The sequence below is a fragment of the Danio aesculapii genome, chromosome 17 (genome assembly GCF_903798145.1).
Source record: "Danio aesculapii chromosome 17, fDanAes4.1, whole genome shotgun sequence".
Lineage (NCBI taxonomy): Eukaryota > Metazoa > Chordata > Actinopteri > Cypriniformes > Danionidae > Danio > Danio aesculapii.
The window spans coordinates 12,405,421-12,420,781 of NC_079451.1; the positions used below are offsets into that span (position 1 = coordinate 12,405,421).

A 15,361-nucleotide genomic window follows, 5' to 3' on the forward strand; every position below is an offset into this window, starting at 1 on the left:
TCCATCGTTTCCTTATTCACGAAAGTAAAGGAGTAAAGTAAAAAGTAAAGTAAAGATGCTGAATGGAGGAGGCTCATTATTTATCAGAATCAGAATCAGCTTTATTGCCAAGTGTGCTTAACACACACAAGGAATTTGTTTTGGCTACAGAAGCTTCCAGTGTACATAAAGTGACAAGTGACAACACAAAATAAATATGAAAAAAAAAAAGATAAACATTAAACAGATGCGGTTAGTCAAGAAACCTGGATGTTGAGTTGTATGTACAGATTGTTATAAATATACAGGTTATAAGATGCTGTGTACAAGTGCGAATGTACTTGTGCTGCAGATGGTTTGTTAAACTGTTTTCTTGCTAGTGAAACATTCAGTTTTTCCACTTACAAAGTCCGCCATGTAAATAGCAAAGGGAAAAGGAAAAAGCAAAAGGAAATGTGAGATGAGACTCTGATTGGTTTAATGAACGTTATGCTCAAAACACACCCATAACACATTAAGAGAATAAGCAAAACCCTGTTAGACCATGCGCCACAGCGCAAAGCATATTTTTCCATCCTCAAAATAGCAAAAGTGGATTCAAACACTCCCTTGATGCTTCTGCACCATGTGCTTTAGACTTGGCACTTAAATCCTTAAAATAGAGCCTAATGGTTATGGTTGTCTCTATTTTACTCTGGTTTTACTTTGGTTGAAATAACCCAAATACCAATTTTAGAGTATAATAATAATACACAGCAATGGAAGCTCTGAACTCACAAACCCTTATCATTTCAAAAATATCAGATTCTTTATTCCGACTACTGTGACTATTTGGAACAACATTCGGGAGAACTGTGTTGGTCTGACATGAGTTTGCATGTAGTTTCAAGAAAATAATTTTTTTTTCAATACCACTGTCTGAGACTCAAAAAGACTTTGTAAATATGTAGCGCCTTCCACAATGATCGTACGTATGAACGTATTAACTTACAGCTTCTGCTTTTTCCACATTTCTATGTAGTCATAAAGAAAAGCAGTCTTTCAAATCTGATGCCACTGAAGACTTTGAACTTGTTGCAGGTGGGCGATGCTGCTGCTTCTCTCCGGATGGCAAAGCTCTGGCTGTGGGTCTCAATGATGGCAGTTTCCTCATCGTCAATGCCGACACTCTTGAAGACCTGGTTTCATTTCATCACCGCAAGGACATCATATCAGAAATACGCTTCTCTCCTGGTTAGTTTATGCATTAATATCAATTGGGGGAAACAGGGGCGATTGTAACATTTCTTTACATCTTCTTTCAGAACCCACAGATTGCTTCAAATACTGTCATCTATTTATACAACATACAGTTATGGGCAGTAGGGAATAGAGTGCCACTACTTGTGAAAAAACATGTAGTGCAAGTACAGTAAAAGTATCTGTTGTAAATACTACTCGAAATATGAGTAAAAAGTAGTGCTTCTAAAAGTATTAGTGAGTATAACACTGTGACAATTATTCCACTATTATACACTGCAAATTAAAAATGTAACTTACCATGCCATTTCCTTTTAAGGATGTTCTAAGTTTGATTATTTGACATTTGTGGACTATACATTTTAAATGTGAGATTGATTTAATGTGAGAACACATTACATGAATATACACTACCTGACAAAACTCTAGTCGCCTATCCAAGTTTTAGGAAAAACAAATAATAACTTCTAGTTGATCATTTGGAATCAGAAGTGGCTTATATGAAAGACAAAAGCCTCTAGATTACACTTATTTTAATAATTCTTAAAAAGAAATAATGTACAGTATATAATATAAAGTCATGGTGCAGTGGAAAAATAATTAATATTGGACTTGGAATTAATAAGGACTGCATCCTTACATCTCTGCAATGACTCAAATAACTTATTAATAAAGTCATCTGGAATGGCAAAGAAAGTGTTCTTGCAGGACGCCCAGAATTCATCAAGATTCTTTGGGTTCATCCTCAATGCCTTCTCTTTCATCTTCTCTCAGACATGCTCAAAAATGTTCATGTCTGGTGACTGGGCTGTCCAGTCCTGGAGCTTCTTGACCTTCTTTGCTTTCAGGAACTGATGTGAAGGCTGAAGTATGAGAAGGAGCACTATCCTGATGTAACTGTTGATGTTGCCATCCACTCTGCAGATCTCTCGCACGCCCCCACGCTGAATGTAACCCTAACCATGATTTTTCCTTCACCAAAACTTGACTGATTTCTGTGAGAATCTTGGGTCCATTTGGGTTCCAATAGGTCTTCTGCAATATTTATGATGATTGGGATGTAGTTCAACAGATGATTCATCAGAAAAGTCTACTTTCTGCCACTTTTCCAAATGATCAACTAGAAGTCAAGTTATTATTTGTTGCTCTTACAACTGCGATTGAAGACCTATTGTCAGGTAGTGTACTGTATGCTCAATTAGCCAATATAAAGCAGGTTGATGGGTTTACATGCAGACAGAAATCTGTGTAGTTTAAGGCAAGGCAAGTTTATTTATATAGCACATTTTATACACAGTGGCAATTCAGGGGCAAAAATCTAGCTGCAACGATATGTTGATGTTTAGGTTATGCATTTTAAACCCTGACTAAAAAGTTATGAGTGTCCAACAGTTGGCATGGCAAACTAAGCAAGCATACAGCACTGATAGAATTCATGCAATTTGTGCATGTGTTTGAAAACGTAACATTCTGTAGTCCATTTAGCTATTATTTAAGGCCATTTGGTGACTTTAGTCATCATACAGTAGGCTTCCTTCAACTTCTTATCAGTGACATGCAGTCTAAAAAGTTTCCCAGCCACTGCGTATAACAATTTGACATCTTCTTGGACAATTTTAATGGTTCCACACTGTACATGTTTGATGCATTTATAAAGTGTCCATGTCTTGAGGTCGGTCTGTCTGATTCGATTTTTTTATGCTCAATTTGATTAGATGGGAACTGATTATTCTACTTAGCCAATCACCATAGACAAGAAAAACAAAACATATAAAATACGGACTGCATTGGTCAGGGGGCGAAGGTGGCCGGTTGGCTTAGGCTGTCAGGCTTTATAGCGCCCTTCCCGCCCCGACTTCGCCGCTTGCTCCTCGGGGCTGTGGGCGAGTGTCCTCCATGCTCTCTCCCTCCGTGCACTAATAAATAATACAACTAGTATATTTTCACTAATAAAGGACAAGACTATAATATTGAATTAAATGCATGAAGTCTGTGTGTTTGTAACCAAAGGAGAATCGGAGTGACAACAGAGTTGAGGATCCAATATACAGTTTTATTTAAGAATTGTCTGGCAGGCAATGGTCAAACAGGAACAAACTCTGTAATGAGAATAGTCTAAAGGCATAGTTGAGGTCACAGACAATAAGGTCAGTACAAGTGGCAAAACAACATAAACAGGGAAACAATGCAAGGCTGTCATGTGACTAAAGCAATTATAAGCATTGGTAATTTCAAAAGCATTTCAAGACCTGGCGAATCTGCGTTTGACTGACAGGGTCGAAAAAAAACACTCATGTAGCCTAGTGGACAGTATGTGTGCACAGAGTAACTGGGCTGCAAATGGCCCGTGTTCGAAACCTGACTTGTACAAATACTTTGTAATTATCGTTTGTTGTGTTTCAATAATGTTACTTTTTTATGACCAAAACAAGCCATATTTATTCACAAAGTGTTCATTCGGACATCAGACCAACACATTACAAGAACAGAGCATTTAAACTTTACTTGAAATTTATTAAACTAACATCTATAGCTGCATCACCCTATAGATTTTTGAACCCATTATCTTGGCGTGGAAGTCTCAGCGCTTCACTAAATCACTTGAAGCCTCAACTCTACAACATTTGCATAAATGTTTCTTTGCTGAAGCTGTTCCAGAGCAATACATGAAAAATGACCACTAGGTGTCACCGTAGAGACGGGTTTTGAAACGTTTCGAAGCTTCAACACATTTGCTTTGACTGTTTCAGTGTTTCATGAACCCTCACCTTGACCACCACTAGATTAAACACGGAAAGACTAGACTTGGATATGCTTCGTAATGTGACAGATAAACAACAACAAGACTCAGCAATGTGCGTGAGGATGAAAGGTATATATAGTCCTGGTCATTAGTCCTTACAAGCTTCAGCTGTGTGTGTGCAATCATGGGTGATCCGGAACTGGTGTGTGAGTGTGAGGTGCCTGGTGGGAAATGTAGTGCAGTTCAGTGGCAGAATTGTAGTTCGGGTGATAATAAATGTCCTCCAGCAATCTATAATGCTGCGTTTACACCAGACACAGATGAAGCATCAAGCGCGAGTGATTTACATGTTAAGTCAATGCAAAGACGCGAATAGACATCCTCTGGTGCAATACATGTGAAAGAGGGCAATACGTGTGCAATACGCGTGAACTCACAGAGCTGGGTGTACCTCTGAATGGATCTAGTGCACTCAGACACGGTTTCAAACGAATCAACGTTATTTTTCAACCTTCATAACAGCACATAAACACAGCTAACATTACTCTCTCAAAAAAATCCATGTTAGCCATTTAGCAAGGAAGCTAGAGTCACTGGGCTGACAGAAGCCCTGCCCATGACGCGAATCCATGTCTATTGGGAAGTGAATTTGATGCGTGAATGAAGCGGATTTGACGCAGGAATAAAGCGAGTAAACTCAAAATATTCACGCGTCTATTTACATGTGAATAGTGTGATTTATCTGCACGTGCCGCATCTGGTGTGAACACAGCAAGATCGCTGGTGATCATGACAGTGTCCACTAAGGTTAGTTGATTTACTTTTAAATATGGTTCAAATTCTTTAAGATGGTATCATTTGCATTAAAACATTCTACTACATTATTTTGTATTTTTTATGGTTTTTCAGAAAACTAGGCAACTATTCTAGTGATAACTCCATTTTAGATATTTAAATATATAATTTACACAATACAGTTTTAAACCAAACTATCATGAAATAGTGTCAGAGTAATATGTTAAAATAATAACCCTCCAAGGTCATGTGTAGATTCATTATATATATTTTTTAAAATAGTTCACTTTTCCTTTTTTCTAATTGGATGGTTTGAGTATTATTATTGCCTCCTGATAAAATAAACTCCCCGTTTCCCCTACACAAGATTAATATGGTGGAAATGCCTAGAGCACTAAGAACATGAGTGTACTGTATAAATGATCTGTACTGTATAATCGTCTGATCCCTTGACTATGATCGTGCAAACTATTTTTGTACCTTTACATATGCTAATGCCGTTAATGGATATTTGCAGGAATGGATTAACATATTAATGAGCTTGTGATATCTGGGTCATGGTAAGAGCTGAAAATTGAAAAGCTACTCTCTGTATTACAGTAACAGGCAAGTATTTGGCCGTGGCGTCAGGAGACAGTTTTGTGGATATTTACAACGTGATGAGCAGCAAGAGGGTCGGCGTGTGCAAAGGCTCCATGAACTACATCACCCATCTGGACTGGGACAAGAGAGGTGAGTAAGACACAAAAATCTGTATTTCAAACTGCAAGTTATTCAAGAGACCTTGGCCCTGACAGTTGTTTGCAGCTACAAAGCGAGCAGAAGTCATTCATCTTGAGTGAGAGCCGGGGGGTTAAGGATACATGAGTAATGGAGACAGGGATGCAATGTGTCTGGTGATGTAAGTGTGGCGAGTTTTGCTTTATGCGGTCGTGCAATGTGCCAACTCGTGGTAGTAAAGATATTGGAGTCCTTGTGATTGATGGCCTTGTCAGGAATGAAGGGAAACGCGAGAGGTGCAACACAGGCTCATTGGAAATACAGGCTTCAGCTTACATTTTACACTAAAAAGTGTACTTCAACCAATATTTGACTGTAGCTTATAGGGTAAATTAATGCTAAGGGCGACGCCAACCACTTATGTTCCTTTTCACGCTATTGATATTTATTTAAAGGATTATTTTCTTGCTATTTTTTGCACAAGACCAAACAAATACCACCAAACAAAGGAACCGTGTTTATGATTTGTGATCGAATTTACGTGACCTGTTTATCTCCATATGGACATATGGATTTCTCACGTGGTCAGTTTACTTTGTAGTTTACCTTGTATGATGTTGTACTTGTGATGCAGAGCTCTCGGGTTCAATTAAGGTGAAGCACATTTCAACAAAATGGATAAAAGCAATGTAAAATCAAGGTAAAACTATGTGGCTACAGTAAACTTTTTTCTTACATTTGCTTATGATACCATTATCGTTTGGGTTTAGGGAAAAGTTTAGGTCAGTGGTTCGCTGGGTGATCTGTAAAACTTACAAAAAGGAAGTGTATCTGAAACTCACAACAAAACATACTCTAGATCACAGGTGTCAAATCCAGTTCCTGGAGGGCCACAGCTTTGCACAGTTTAGCTTTAACTCTAATTAAACACACCTAATCAAACTAAATGAGTCCTTCAGTCTAGTTTGAAATCTACAGATAAGTGCGTTGAAGCATGGTTGGAACTAAACTGTGTCTAGGTGGATTTGACACCTTTGCTCTAAGTAATGTATTTTAGATTTGCAAAAAAATGTAGACAGTGCCCTCTGGTGGATTTGCCGTGTGAAACATGCAACAAAATGTACCCGGAGTTACGTATTTTATGTAAAATGTAGTGTGATGCATGGATTTCCAATGGAATATGAAAAAATATTTTTTTTTATTTTATTTTATAATAAGTAATGTTTTCTATTTGCTTTGAAATGTCTTTTAAAGCAAAAGTGGCTTGTCCTTGTGGTCTTTTCAAACATTTTTCCACCTGTTAAATGTAATTCATTCGTTTATTGAATTTTATTCATCATCAATAATCTAAAAAGTGACAGTTATGGTTTCATTTGAAATGACTCTCAGCAAAAAAAAATAGCTTAGAAAGGATATCAAGCATGTTTTCTGTGCACATTTTATGATGTATAATTTAGGGCTGCACAATAGATTGTTTTAGCATTGATATTGCAATGTGCACATCCACAATAGTCACATCGAAGGATGTGCAGTGTTGATTTGGCATTATAGATCAGTCACACAATTCAGACCGTTTGAGCATTTTGTTTAGGGTTTGTTTAGAGTTTAAGTGTTTTGATGGTGAGAATTTTAGAAGTTTAAAGCATTTAGACACAAAAACAGTACTGTTTGTAAGTTTTAATAAAAAATAAATATTTTTGAATGATTTATACAATGAAGACCATGTAATTTTACATTTGATTTGTTTTTAGTTTCTACCCTAACACTGTTAGACTCTACTGAAAACCATGAAGCACTGTTTATTTAACTTCTATCTTTCCTCTGTTGAATTTGTATATGCTGTCGGCGCCAAGGTAAATGTGCCGACATATAGCACCATGGTGCTCACGGCAACCCGAGTTCTATTCCCAGTTTGAGGTCCTATGCTGACCCTTCCCCTCTCACTGCTCCCAATGCTTTCCTGTTTTTTTTTTTTTTTTGCTTTCCTCCACTATCCTATCCCAATAAAAGGTAAAAAACCCCTAAAAAATAATTATCAGAATTTATATATGCTTATAATTATTTATTATATTTTATGCAGGTGTAATACAAAATCATTGAACATCTCAATCAATCTAAATGGATGAATTCTTTCTTTTCAAGTTATCTGGTGAAGTTTTATTTATAAATCACAATGTGGATCGCAGAAAAACAGATCAGATATGTCCAAAATCGTTCATCACTGACATTGTTGTCTGCATGGTAAAGTACACTGAGTTGGAAAAATATAATTCTTAAGGCAAAAATATTCACTTTATGTGGATAAATGGTCATTTATGATTTTGCAAAAGTGCATTAATCATTTATTTTACTTTTATATTTTGTTATTGTTTCATTAAATGCTGAAATTAACATAAACTAAGTTTAATAATACCTTTTTATAAAGTGTTACAAAGTAATTCTTACAAAAATAAACACTGAAATTGTTTGTGTGTGGTTATACTGTATTGTTTTTGTAAACATTATTTAATGCATATTTTTTTTAATGCGGGTGACACGGTGGCGCAGTGGGTAGCCCGATCGCCTCACAGCAAGAAGGTCACTGGTTCAAGCCCCGGCTGGGTCAATTGGCATTTCTGTGTGGAGTTTGCATGTTCTCCCAGTGTTGGCATGGGTTTCCTCTGGGGGAAGTTTGCCCCACAGTCCAAGGACATATGGTACAGGTGAATTGAAGAAACTAAATTGGCCGTAGTGTATGTATGTAAAAGACTGTGCATGGGTTTCCCAGTGTTGGGTTGTGGCAAGAAGGGCATCTGCTGCATAAAACATGCTGGATAAGTTGGTGGTTCTTTCCAGTGTGTCGACCCCAGATTAATAAAGGGACTAAGCTGAAAATTAATTATTGAATGTATTTATTAAATGCTTTTTCATGAAAGACTAATTAAAAACCTGTTAACGGTACAACAATAAAATCCATGAAGTCACTGAAAATTAGCATAAATAAGAGAAGATCAAAATAAAATAAAAAAGTCATATTGTGAGAAGGAGTTTGCATGTTCTTCGCGTGTGCGCGTGGGTTTCCTGCAGGTGCTCCTGTTTCCCCCACAGTTCAAATACATGTTCTATAGGTGAATTGGATGAACAAAATTGGCCGCAGTGTATGAATGTGAGAGTGTATGGGTGTTTCCCAGTAAGTTGCTGGATAAGTTGGTAGTTCATTCCGCTGTGGCGAACCCTGATGAGTAAGCCGAAGGAAGCCGAAGGAAACTAAATAAATTAATATTGTGAGAAAAACAAAACACATTTGCTCTATATTGCATTTTTTAGAACAACCAGTTAATAAATCTAGTTTAAATAAATAGATAGAGATTCACATGGTCACTTTGGATTTCATATTCAAAGAGATTCTCAGTGCTTAACTTCGTTACATCTGAGTGTTTCTCCTCTGTTTTCTTGCATTAGGGAAGCTTTTGCAGGTCAATACTTCAGCGAAGGAGCAGCTATTTTTTGAGGCACCTCGTGGGAAGAAGCAAAGCATTCCAGTCACAGAGGTATGCATCCTGAACGTCTCACTGCGGCTCACCCTGTGAGGGGAAGGGCACTCTTAAGGGCAAGAACATGGCCCACTTTTTCATTAGCTTGTCTCTAAATTTGGAGGTAGGGAATTAGGCTGAGCTTAAGGCCAACAGTACGTTGGGACAGACGGCGATCGCTTACCTTAATAACTTGAGATTTAGTGAGAACTGAAATCCTTTCACTGTTTCTGATCTCCTGCCTTTGGCTAAATGCACAGCTTTTGTGGGAGGCATTTTGGCTGAAGTGGTTATTGGATTGAGTTGGATTTTTAATTTCAAAAAGAATGCTGCCAATTCATTTTCATTAAAAGTGTTGCTCAATTCAAGTTATTCTTCAGCTTTGGAGCATACGTTTTGTACAGTGATCAGCATAATTAAGTACACCCCATTTTTAAAATGAATGTTTTTATCCATTTCTCAATGAATATTGGTAATATATTTTGGTGCATTTGAACAAAACAGATTTATTTATTTAAATAATATTTTAGTCACCAAACATCCTTAAAAATATACAGAAAATATATTTGAATTCATGCAAATTATTGCAAAAAAAATATAATAATAATAATATACATATATATATATAATACAAAATAAAAAATAAAAATAAAAAATCCCTAACATTAATTTGGGATACAAATTTTTTAAAACCTTTATCGCAAGTTATTTTGTTAGATTAGCTCCAGTTTTGGCTTTAGTACTGACTAATCTAATGTACTGTACAGTGGGTATGTAAAGTATTCGCGATTATTAATTTTTGATTAAAAAAGATTTATTAAAAAAGATAAACTGAAATATCACATGGTCCTAAGTATTCAGACCCTTTGCTCAGTATTTAGTAGAAGCATCATTTTGATCTAATGCAGCCATGAGCTATTTTGGGCTGCATCTCTGGAGCTCAGCAACATCATCCTTGGGTTCTTCTTTACCCCTCTCCCCCGATTGTTGGTTCTGGTAGTCCCAAACGACATCCATTTAAGAATTATGGAGGCCACTGTGCTCTTTAGACCCTTAGGAAGAGCATCAGAACATTTTTGGAACCTTGGCCAGATCTGTACCTTGCCACAATTCTGTCTCTGAGCTCTTCAGGCAGTTCCTTTGACCTCATGATTCTTATTTGCTCTGACATGCATTGTGAGCTGTAAGGTCTTATCCGCTTGTTAAGTGTGACGTCACTTGAAGCAGCTTCCAGGCCCAAGCGCTCTATTAAACTGAATGGGGAGACTCAACAAAAGGTAATAATAAACGTTTACAAAGTGATGTAATACTTTTGAAAATCACCATTTCAATATATTTATCCATGCCTAGTATTTGATGTCCACAAAGTAATAATTTTTTTTATAAATTGTTAAAATATTTATGTCTGCGATGCAAAAAGTCCAGAGACTGTTGTGTACACCATGATTTTATATAAAACTCACTTTAAAGGGCACCTATGGTAAAAAAATCTACTTTTAAAGCTGTTTGGACAGACATATGTGTAGATATAGTGTATAGACTGTCATATTGGGGTGATATAAACACACCCAGTCCTTCTTTTTTTTTCAAATTTAACAACATAAAAACGGTGGACCAATTGGAGCGGTTTTTAAACCGCTCGCAACTTCACGTAGGATTGCGGTCTCCCCGCCCACCAATATTGATTGACAGCTGCGTATCAACATGTCTCCTTAGTAATGCATATAATCATATCAACAAGACGGGAGGTGCGCAAAGCAACCAGGAATAAAAGGTCTGTTCAGTTTGCTAGGATCATCAATCATCATCGAATGTGATCAAGAGTGAGTTTACAAGTTTAAAATGTTTTAAAACAGTGCATGTGTGTAATGAATTACAGCAATTTACTTCAGCTTTACTTCATCACCACAGCCGCGTGTCAGAACAATCATAAGAGAAGATGCTTTAATCCCGGTTTGTGGACGTTAAATCAGGTTTATTTTGTACATTAACATAACAGATATCCATACCTGATATCCGTATCCTGTCACATATGCGTGCAAAAACAGTGCAAAGCTAAACGCACGCGCTGTCTGTGTGTGTGTGTGTGTGTGTGTGTGTGTGTGTGTGTGTGTGTGTGTGTGTGTGCGTGTGTGTGTGTGTGTATGTGTGTGTGTGTGTGTTTGTCTGCACTATGTATGTGTGTGTGTGTGTGTTCTCGCTGTGTTTGTGAACTTTGTAACGACATTGTGTGTGACTCATCGTTGCTCCACAACAAATGCATCAAATACTCATTGGTAAAGTTCTTACTGTAGTATTTATCACAAACGTTACGTGAGATCTGCTTCCTGAGGCAGCCGAGGGCGGCGATTGAGGAATGATGACAGGCACGTGGGAACGGTGGGCGTGGAGGACTAGCCTTAAAGGCCCAGTACAAAAAAACAGCAGCAATCTTTTACCAGCTATAAAACAGAAACTTCAGACAGCTATAATAAATAATCTGATGGGTGTTATGAGCTGAAACTTTACAGACACATTCTGGGGACACAAAAGACTTATATTAAATCTGGAAAAAGGGGTAACCTAGGTGCCCTTTAATGTGTGATATGACTAAAAAGTGGTCATAAATGAATATTTTAGCTTAGATCGGCTTAAACCCGTAAACAGTATTCCATACATCACAACTTAACAAGTGGATAAACACAGGTGTGTGGCTTTCCTAATCAAGTCCAATCAGTATAATCAAACACAGCTGGACTCAAATGAAGGTGTAGAACCATCTCATGGATGATCAGAAGAAATAGACAGCACCTGAGTTAAATAAATGAGTGTGACAGCAAAGGGTCTGAATACTTACGACAATGATACAATTATGTGTTTTTGTTCTGTGTGTCAATATGGCTGCTGTGTGTACATTAATGAGGGAATTTTTTTTTTAATGATTTAAACTTAAATGATTTTAGCAAATGGCTGCAATATACCAAAGAGTGAAAAAATGTAAGGGGGTCTGAATACTTTCTGTACCCACTGTTTATGCCCAAATATAATATTGTAAAGCATCCTATATAAAATATTAATTTAAAAGAGATATTCTATGAGGGGTGTATGAGCACTATATTTTGCTTAAAAAATAATGTTCTAATTTTCGGGAAACTATTGATGTTAACAGCAATTGAAATAGTCTAATTAAATTATCTAAATGCCTAACTTTCTGGTTCCTCAGGTGGAAAAGATCGATTGGAGCACTTGGACGTGTGTGCTTGGAAGCTCCTGTGAGGGAATTTTTCCTGTAATCAGTGAAGTTACGGAAGTAACGGCTGCATGTCTAAGCAATGATAAGAAGCTGTTAGCAACCGGGGATGACCTTGGATATGTCAAGCTCTTCAAATATCCAGTCAAGGTTAAGAAATATTTTTCATTTAAACGTGAATTATTACTATCACTCTTCCTGGCTTTCTATGACTGTGGAAATAAACAACAAAAAAGTAATTTTGATATTGCCATTGAGGTCCTTAAGGTGCTGTTTTGGACTATATGTGGCACAATCTAAAAGAATTTTGTTGATATTTAAAGAATGATATTTAAAAACGTTTGTTTAAAAATGAAAAGTGAATAGAGAATATTTTGATTATGTGATAGAAAAAAACTGCATTAATGTGCCATTTGTTTGGAAAATCCACAAGTGGATATCCTTGATATGGACTCTTTCTGTAGCTGAAGTAAATGCAGAAAGAAATGTTTTGAATGATGTTAAGTTAACTTCTTCAAGCCACTACAGGTACTTTCATAGGGATAATGTGTATTTATACTGCTACACTTATGAAAGTAGTGTAAGCTTTAATTACCATCAGTGTTGGGGAGTAAATAGTTACATGTAACAGTGTTGGGTTATTTTACAAAGAAATGAATGTAGCTAATCTGTTACAATTACTGAAAAAAACCCACAATTAAATTACAGTTATTTATAAAAATGTTAATAATAACTAAGATAGTTACATAATAATATTTTCTGTGCAAAGTGTTGAATGAAATAAATATGTCTCTTTTTTTGTAAACTTTATTTTTTAAACACAGTATACAAATGTCAAATTTCTGCTTTTTGTTCTTTTAGACAGTTTTGTAAACATTTAACCCACCCACCCCATTTTTTTAGGCTGTAGTGTAGTCTGTGGAAGACCTTAAATTGTATCTAGCGCAACTAGATGATGAATTCACAGCATTTACGGCCTCCTCCCAGAAATCTTCAGATAGGTTCAATTGAAGCACTGATTCCCTTAATCTTCTTCAGGATAGATTCGTTAATTGGGGAGAGTAAATTACATACAGTAAATATGAAATACGGCCTCTTGACAAGATTTTGTCTTTAATAATCAAGTCTATTCCGCTAGGTGTTGGGATAAGTGGGAATGAAGTTGTGTGCATTCTTGCGAAGTCGCATAGCTGGAAGCATCGAACATTGCGAACAGAATAAATATGTTTCTTTGACTGTTTTTGTTTTGTGAAGTGATGCTATTCTGATGCTATTAACAAGTTTTACAATACTGATCACCTTACATAAATGAAGTGTAACGTTTTTTTTGCTGATCATGTTATTCATTAGCATTATAATTATGCAGTGAAAAATTGAGTTGTATTGCAGCATATATTTGGTCTGTATTTGGCCACTTATTTATTCCTATTCAAAGAAATAAATTTTCCAAAATATAAAAACTTTCATATTGTTGTAAATTGAGACTTGACAACGGTGTTGAGGATCCAAAAACAGCTTTATAAATATGGTCAAACAGGCAAGGTTTATCTCCAACAAATGATAATTAGGGATGGCTGATGTGACATTTTGACGTGTTGTTGAGATCCACAAAAGAAGTTGTTTCTGCTCCGTGTGATATAGTACATTAAAAACAGTATGTGAGCTGAGTAGTAGGTCTGAATTCAAAGAAGAACCCGGATGACCTACTACTTTTGGCGTGATTCTAAAGTGCGCATCCGATTGATGCTATGCTATCCCATGATGCACCGTGAAATAATTCATAAATGGGAGTGAATCAACGCAACTGATGGGAGTAGGTCACGTGATGATGGCAAAATGGCAGATGTAGTACATCCGAGTTTCCATTCATACTACTCACATTCATACTGTATTGACCGTACCTTTCTATATGCCAAGTAGTCATTTAAATTCAAATGCAGTACCTACTGTAGGTGATTTCGGACTCAGCCACAGTGTTAAATTTTTCCAATCTCATTTCCTTCAAACTTCGCTAAAACAATTCTTTAAATTCTTGATTGTGTAGCCTGAATTGTCTGGATCCTGGGTTTGAACCCAGGATTTGAGGATTTACTTATACAACATATGTTAATTCTTCAATTTGCTTTACTGTTTCTTTGTCAAAGCTGTTACTCAAGTATCTGTCATTGCAAACATGGGTGTCGAAACATTTTAAAGCCTCAATACAGTTACTTAGACAGAATTGCTTAGACAGTTTCAGTGTTTCACAAAGCCTCTTTTTGCCCACATTAACAATAAAGTGTAACGATAATCCAAAGTGTAAACTGGAGAACAGGCACAGTTCAGGGAAAGCAACAAAGAAAAGTCCAAAGTCTAAAAAGAGCAAAACCAAAACATGACTTTGATACTGCATGTGTGCACTGCTTAAATAGCAATGGGAAACAGGTGAAGCAATAATCAGTGTAATGTGTTGTGGGAAATGAAGTCAGGGTGAATAGCAAGCATTTCAGGTCTTAAGCGGAGCTCGTGGGCAGTCCAGCTGGTATTTGTAACACATATAGATTTAAATAATTATAGATTAATGTAATGTAGTTCAATATAATATGTATCATGTGTTATTTTACTACATAATTAAATGTAGTTTACTTGGAAGTAATTTAGTTACTTGTAATGTAGTTTACTTACAACAGTATATTCAAAATTCAGGCAAATTTCAATTCTGCTGTATAGTACTTACAGTATAAGTAGACAACCTACAGTAGTAGACAATACAACATTACTCTGCTCAGTTTAGTTGAATCATTGTTGTTGATTCCAATCAGTTGATTCAGTTCATCTTATTAAAGTGTTCATGTTTTCATTATTTCAACAGGGAAAATATGCCAAGTTTAAGAGGTACATGGCCCACAGTACCCATGTGACTAATGTGCGCTGGTCACACGATGACTCTTTGCTGGCATCAGTGGGTGGCTCTGACACTTGTCTGATGATCTGGAACCACGAGACCGAAAGCTGCAGAGAGGCCAGACAGTGTGACAGCGAAGAGTCAGACATCGAGAGCGAAGATGATGGAGGTGAAAAAGATCACGCATAAAAGAGCAGTTATTACTGTCCTCCACCCTCAGCTTGATTTTGAAAGGCCAGCTGTCTGTCATATAACAAACC

The 15,361-nt window shown here is 36.6% G+C and overlaps 1 protein-coding gene across 1 annotated transcript in view; it reads left to right on the forward strand.

The window, feature by feature from the left end:
- Positions 1-15,361, forward strand: part of eml5 (EMAP like 5) — a 239,066-nt gene that overhangs the window by 188,928 nt on the left and 34,777 nt on the right. Inside the window, exons 22-26 of the mRNA XM_056476502.1 lie at positions 1,060-1,212; positions 5,357-5,488; positions 8,918-9,006; positions 12,191-12,367; positions 15,069-15,270. Coding sequence (XP_056332477.1) covers positions 1,060-1,212; positions 5,357-5,488; positions 8,918-9,006; positions 12,191-12,367; positions 15,069-15,270 — 753 coding nt within the window. The remainder of the gene's footprint in view (positions 1-1,059; positions 1,213-5,356; positions 5,489-8,917; positions 9,007-12,190; positions 12,368-15,068; positions 15,271-15,361) is intronic.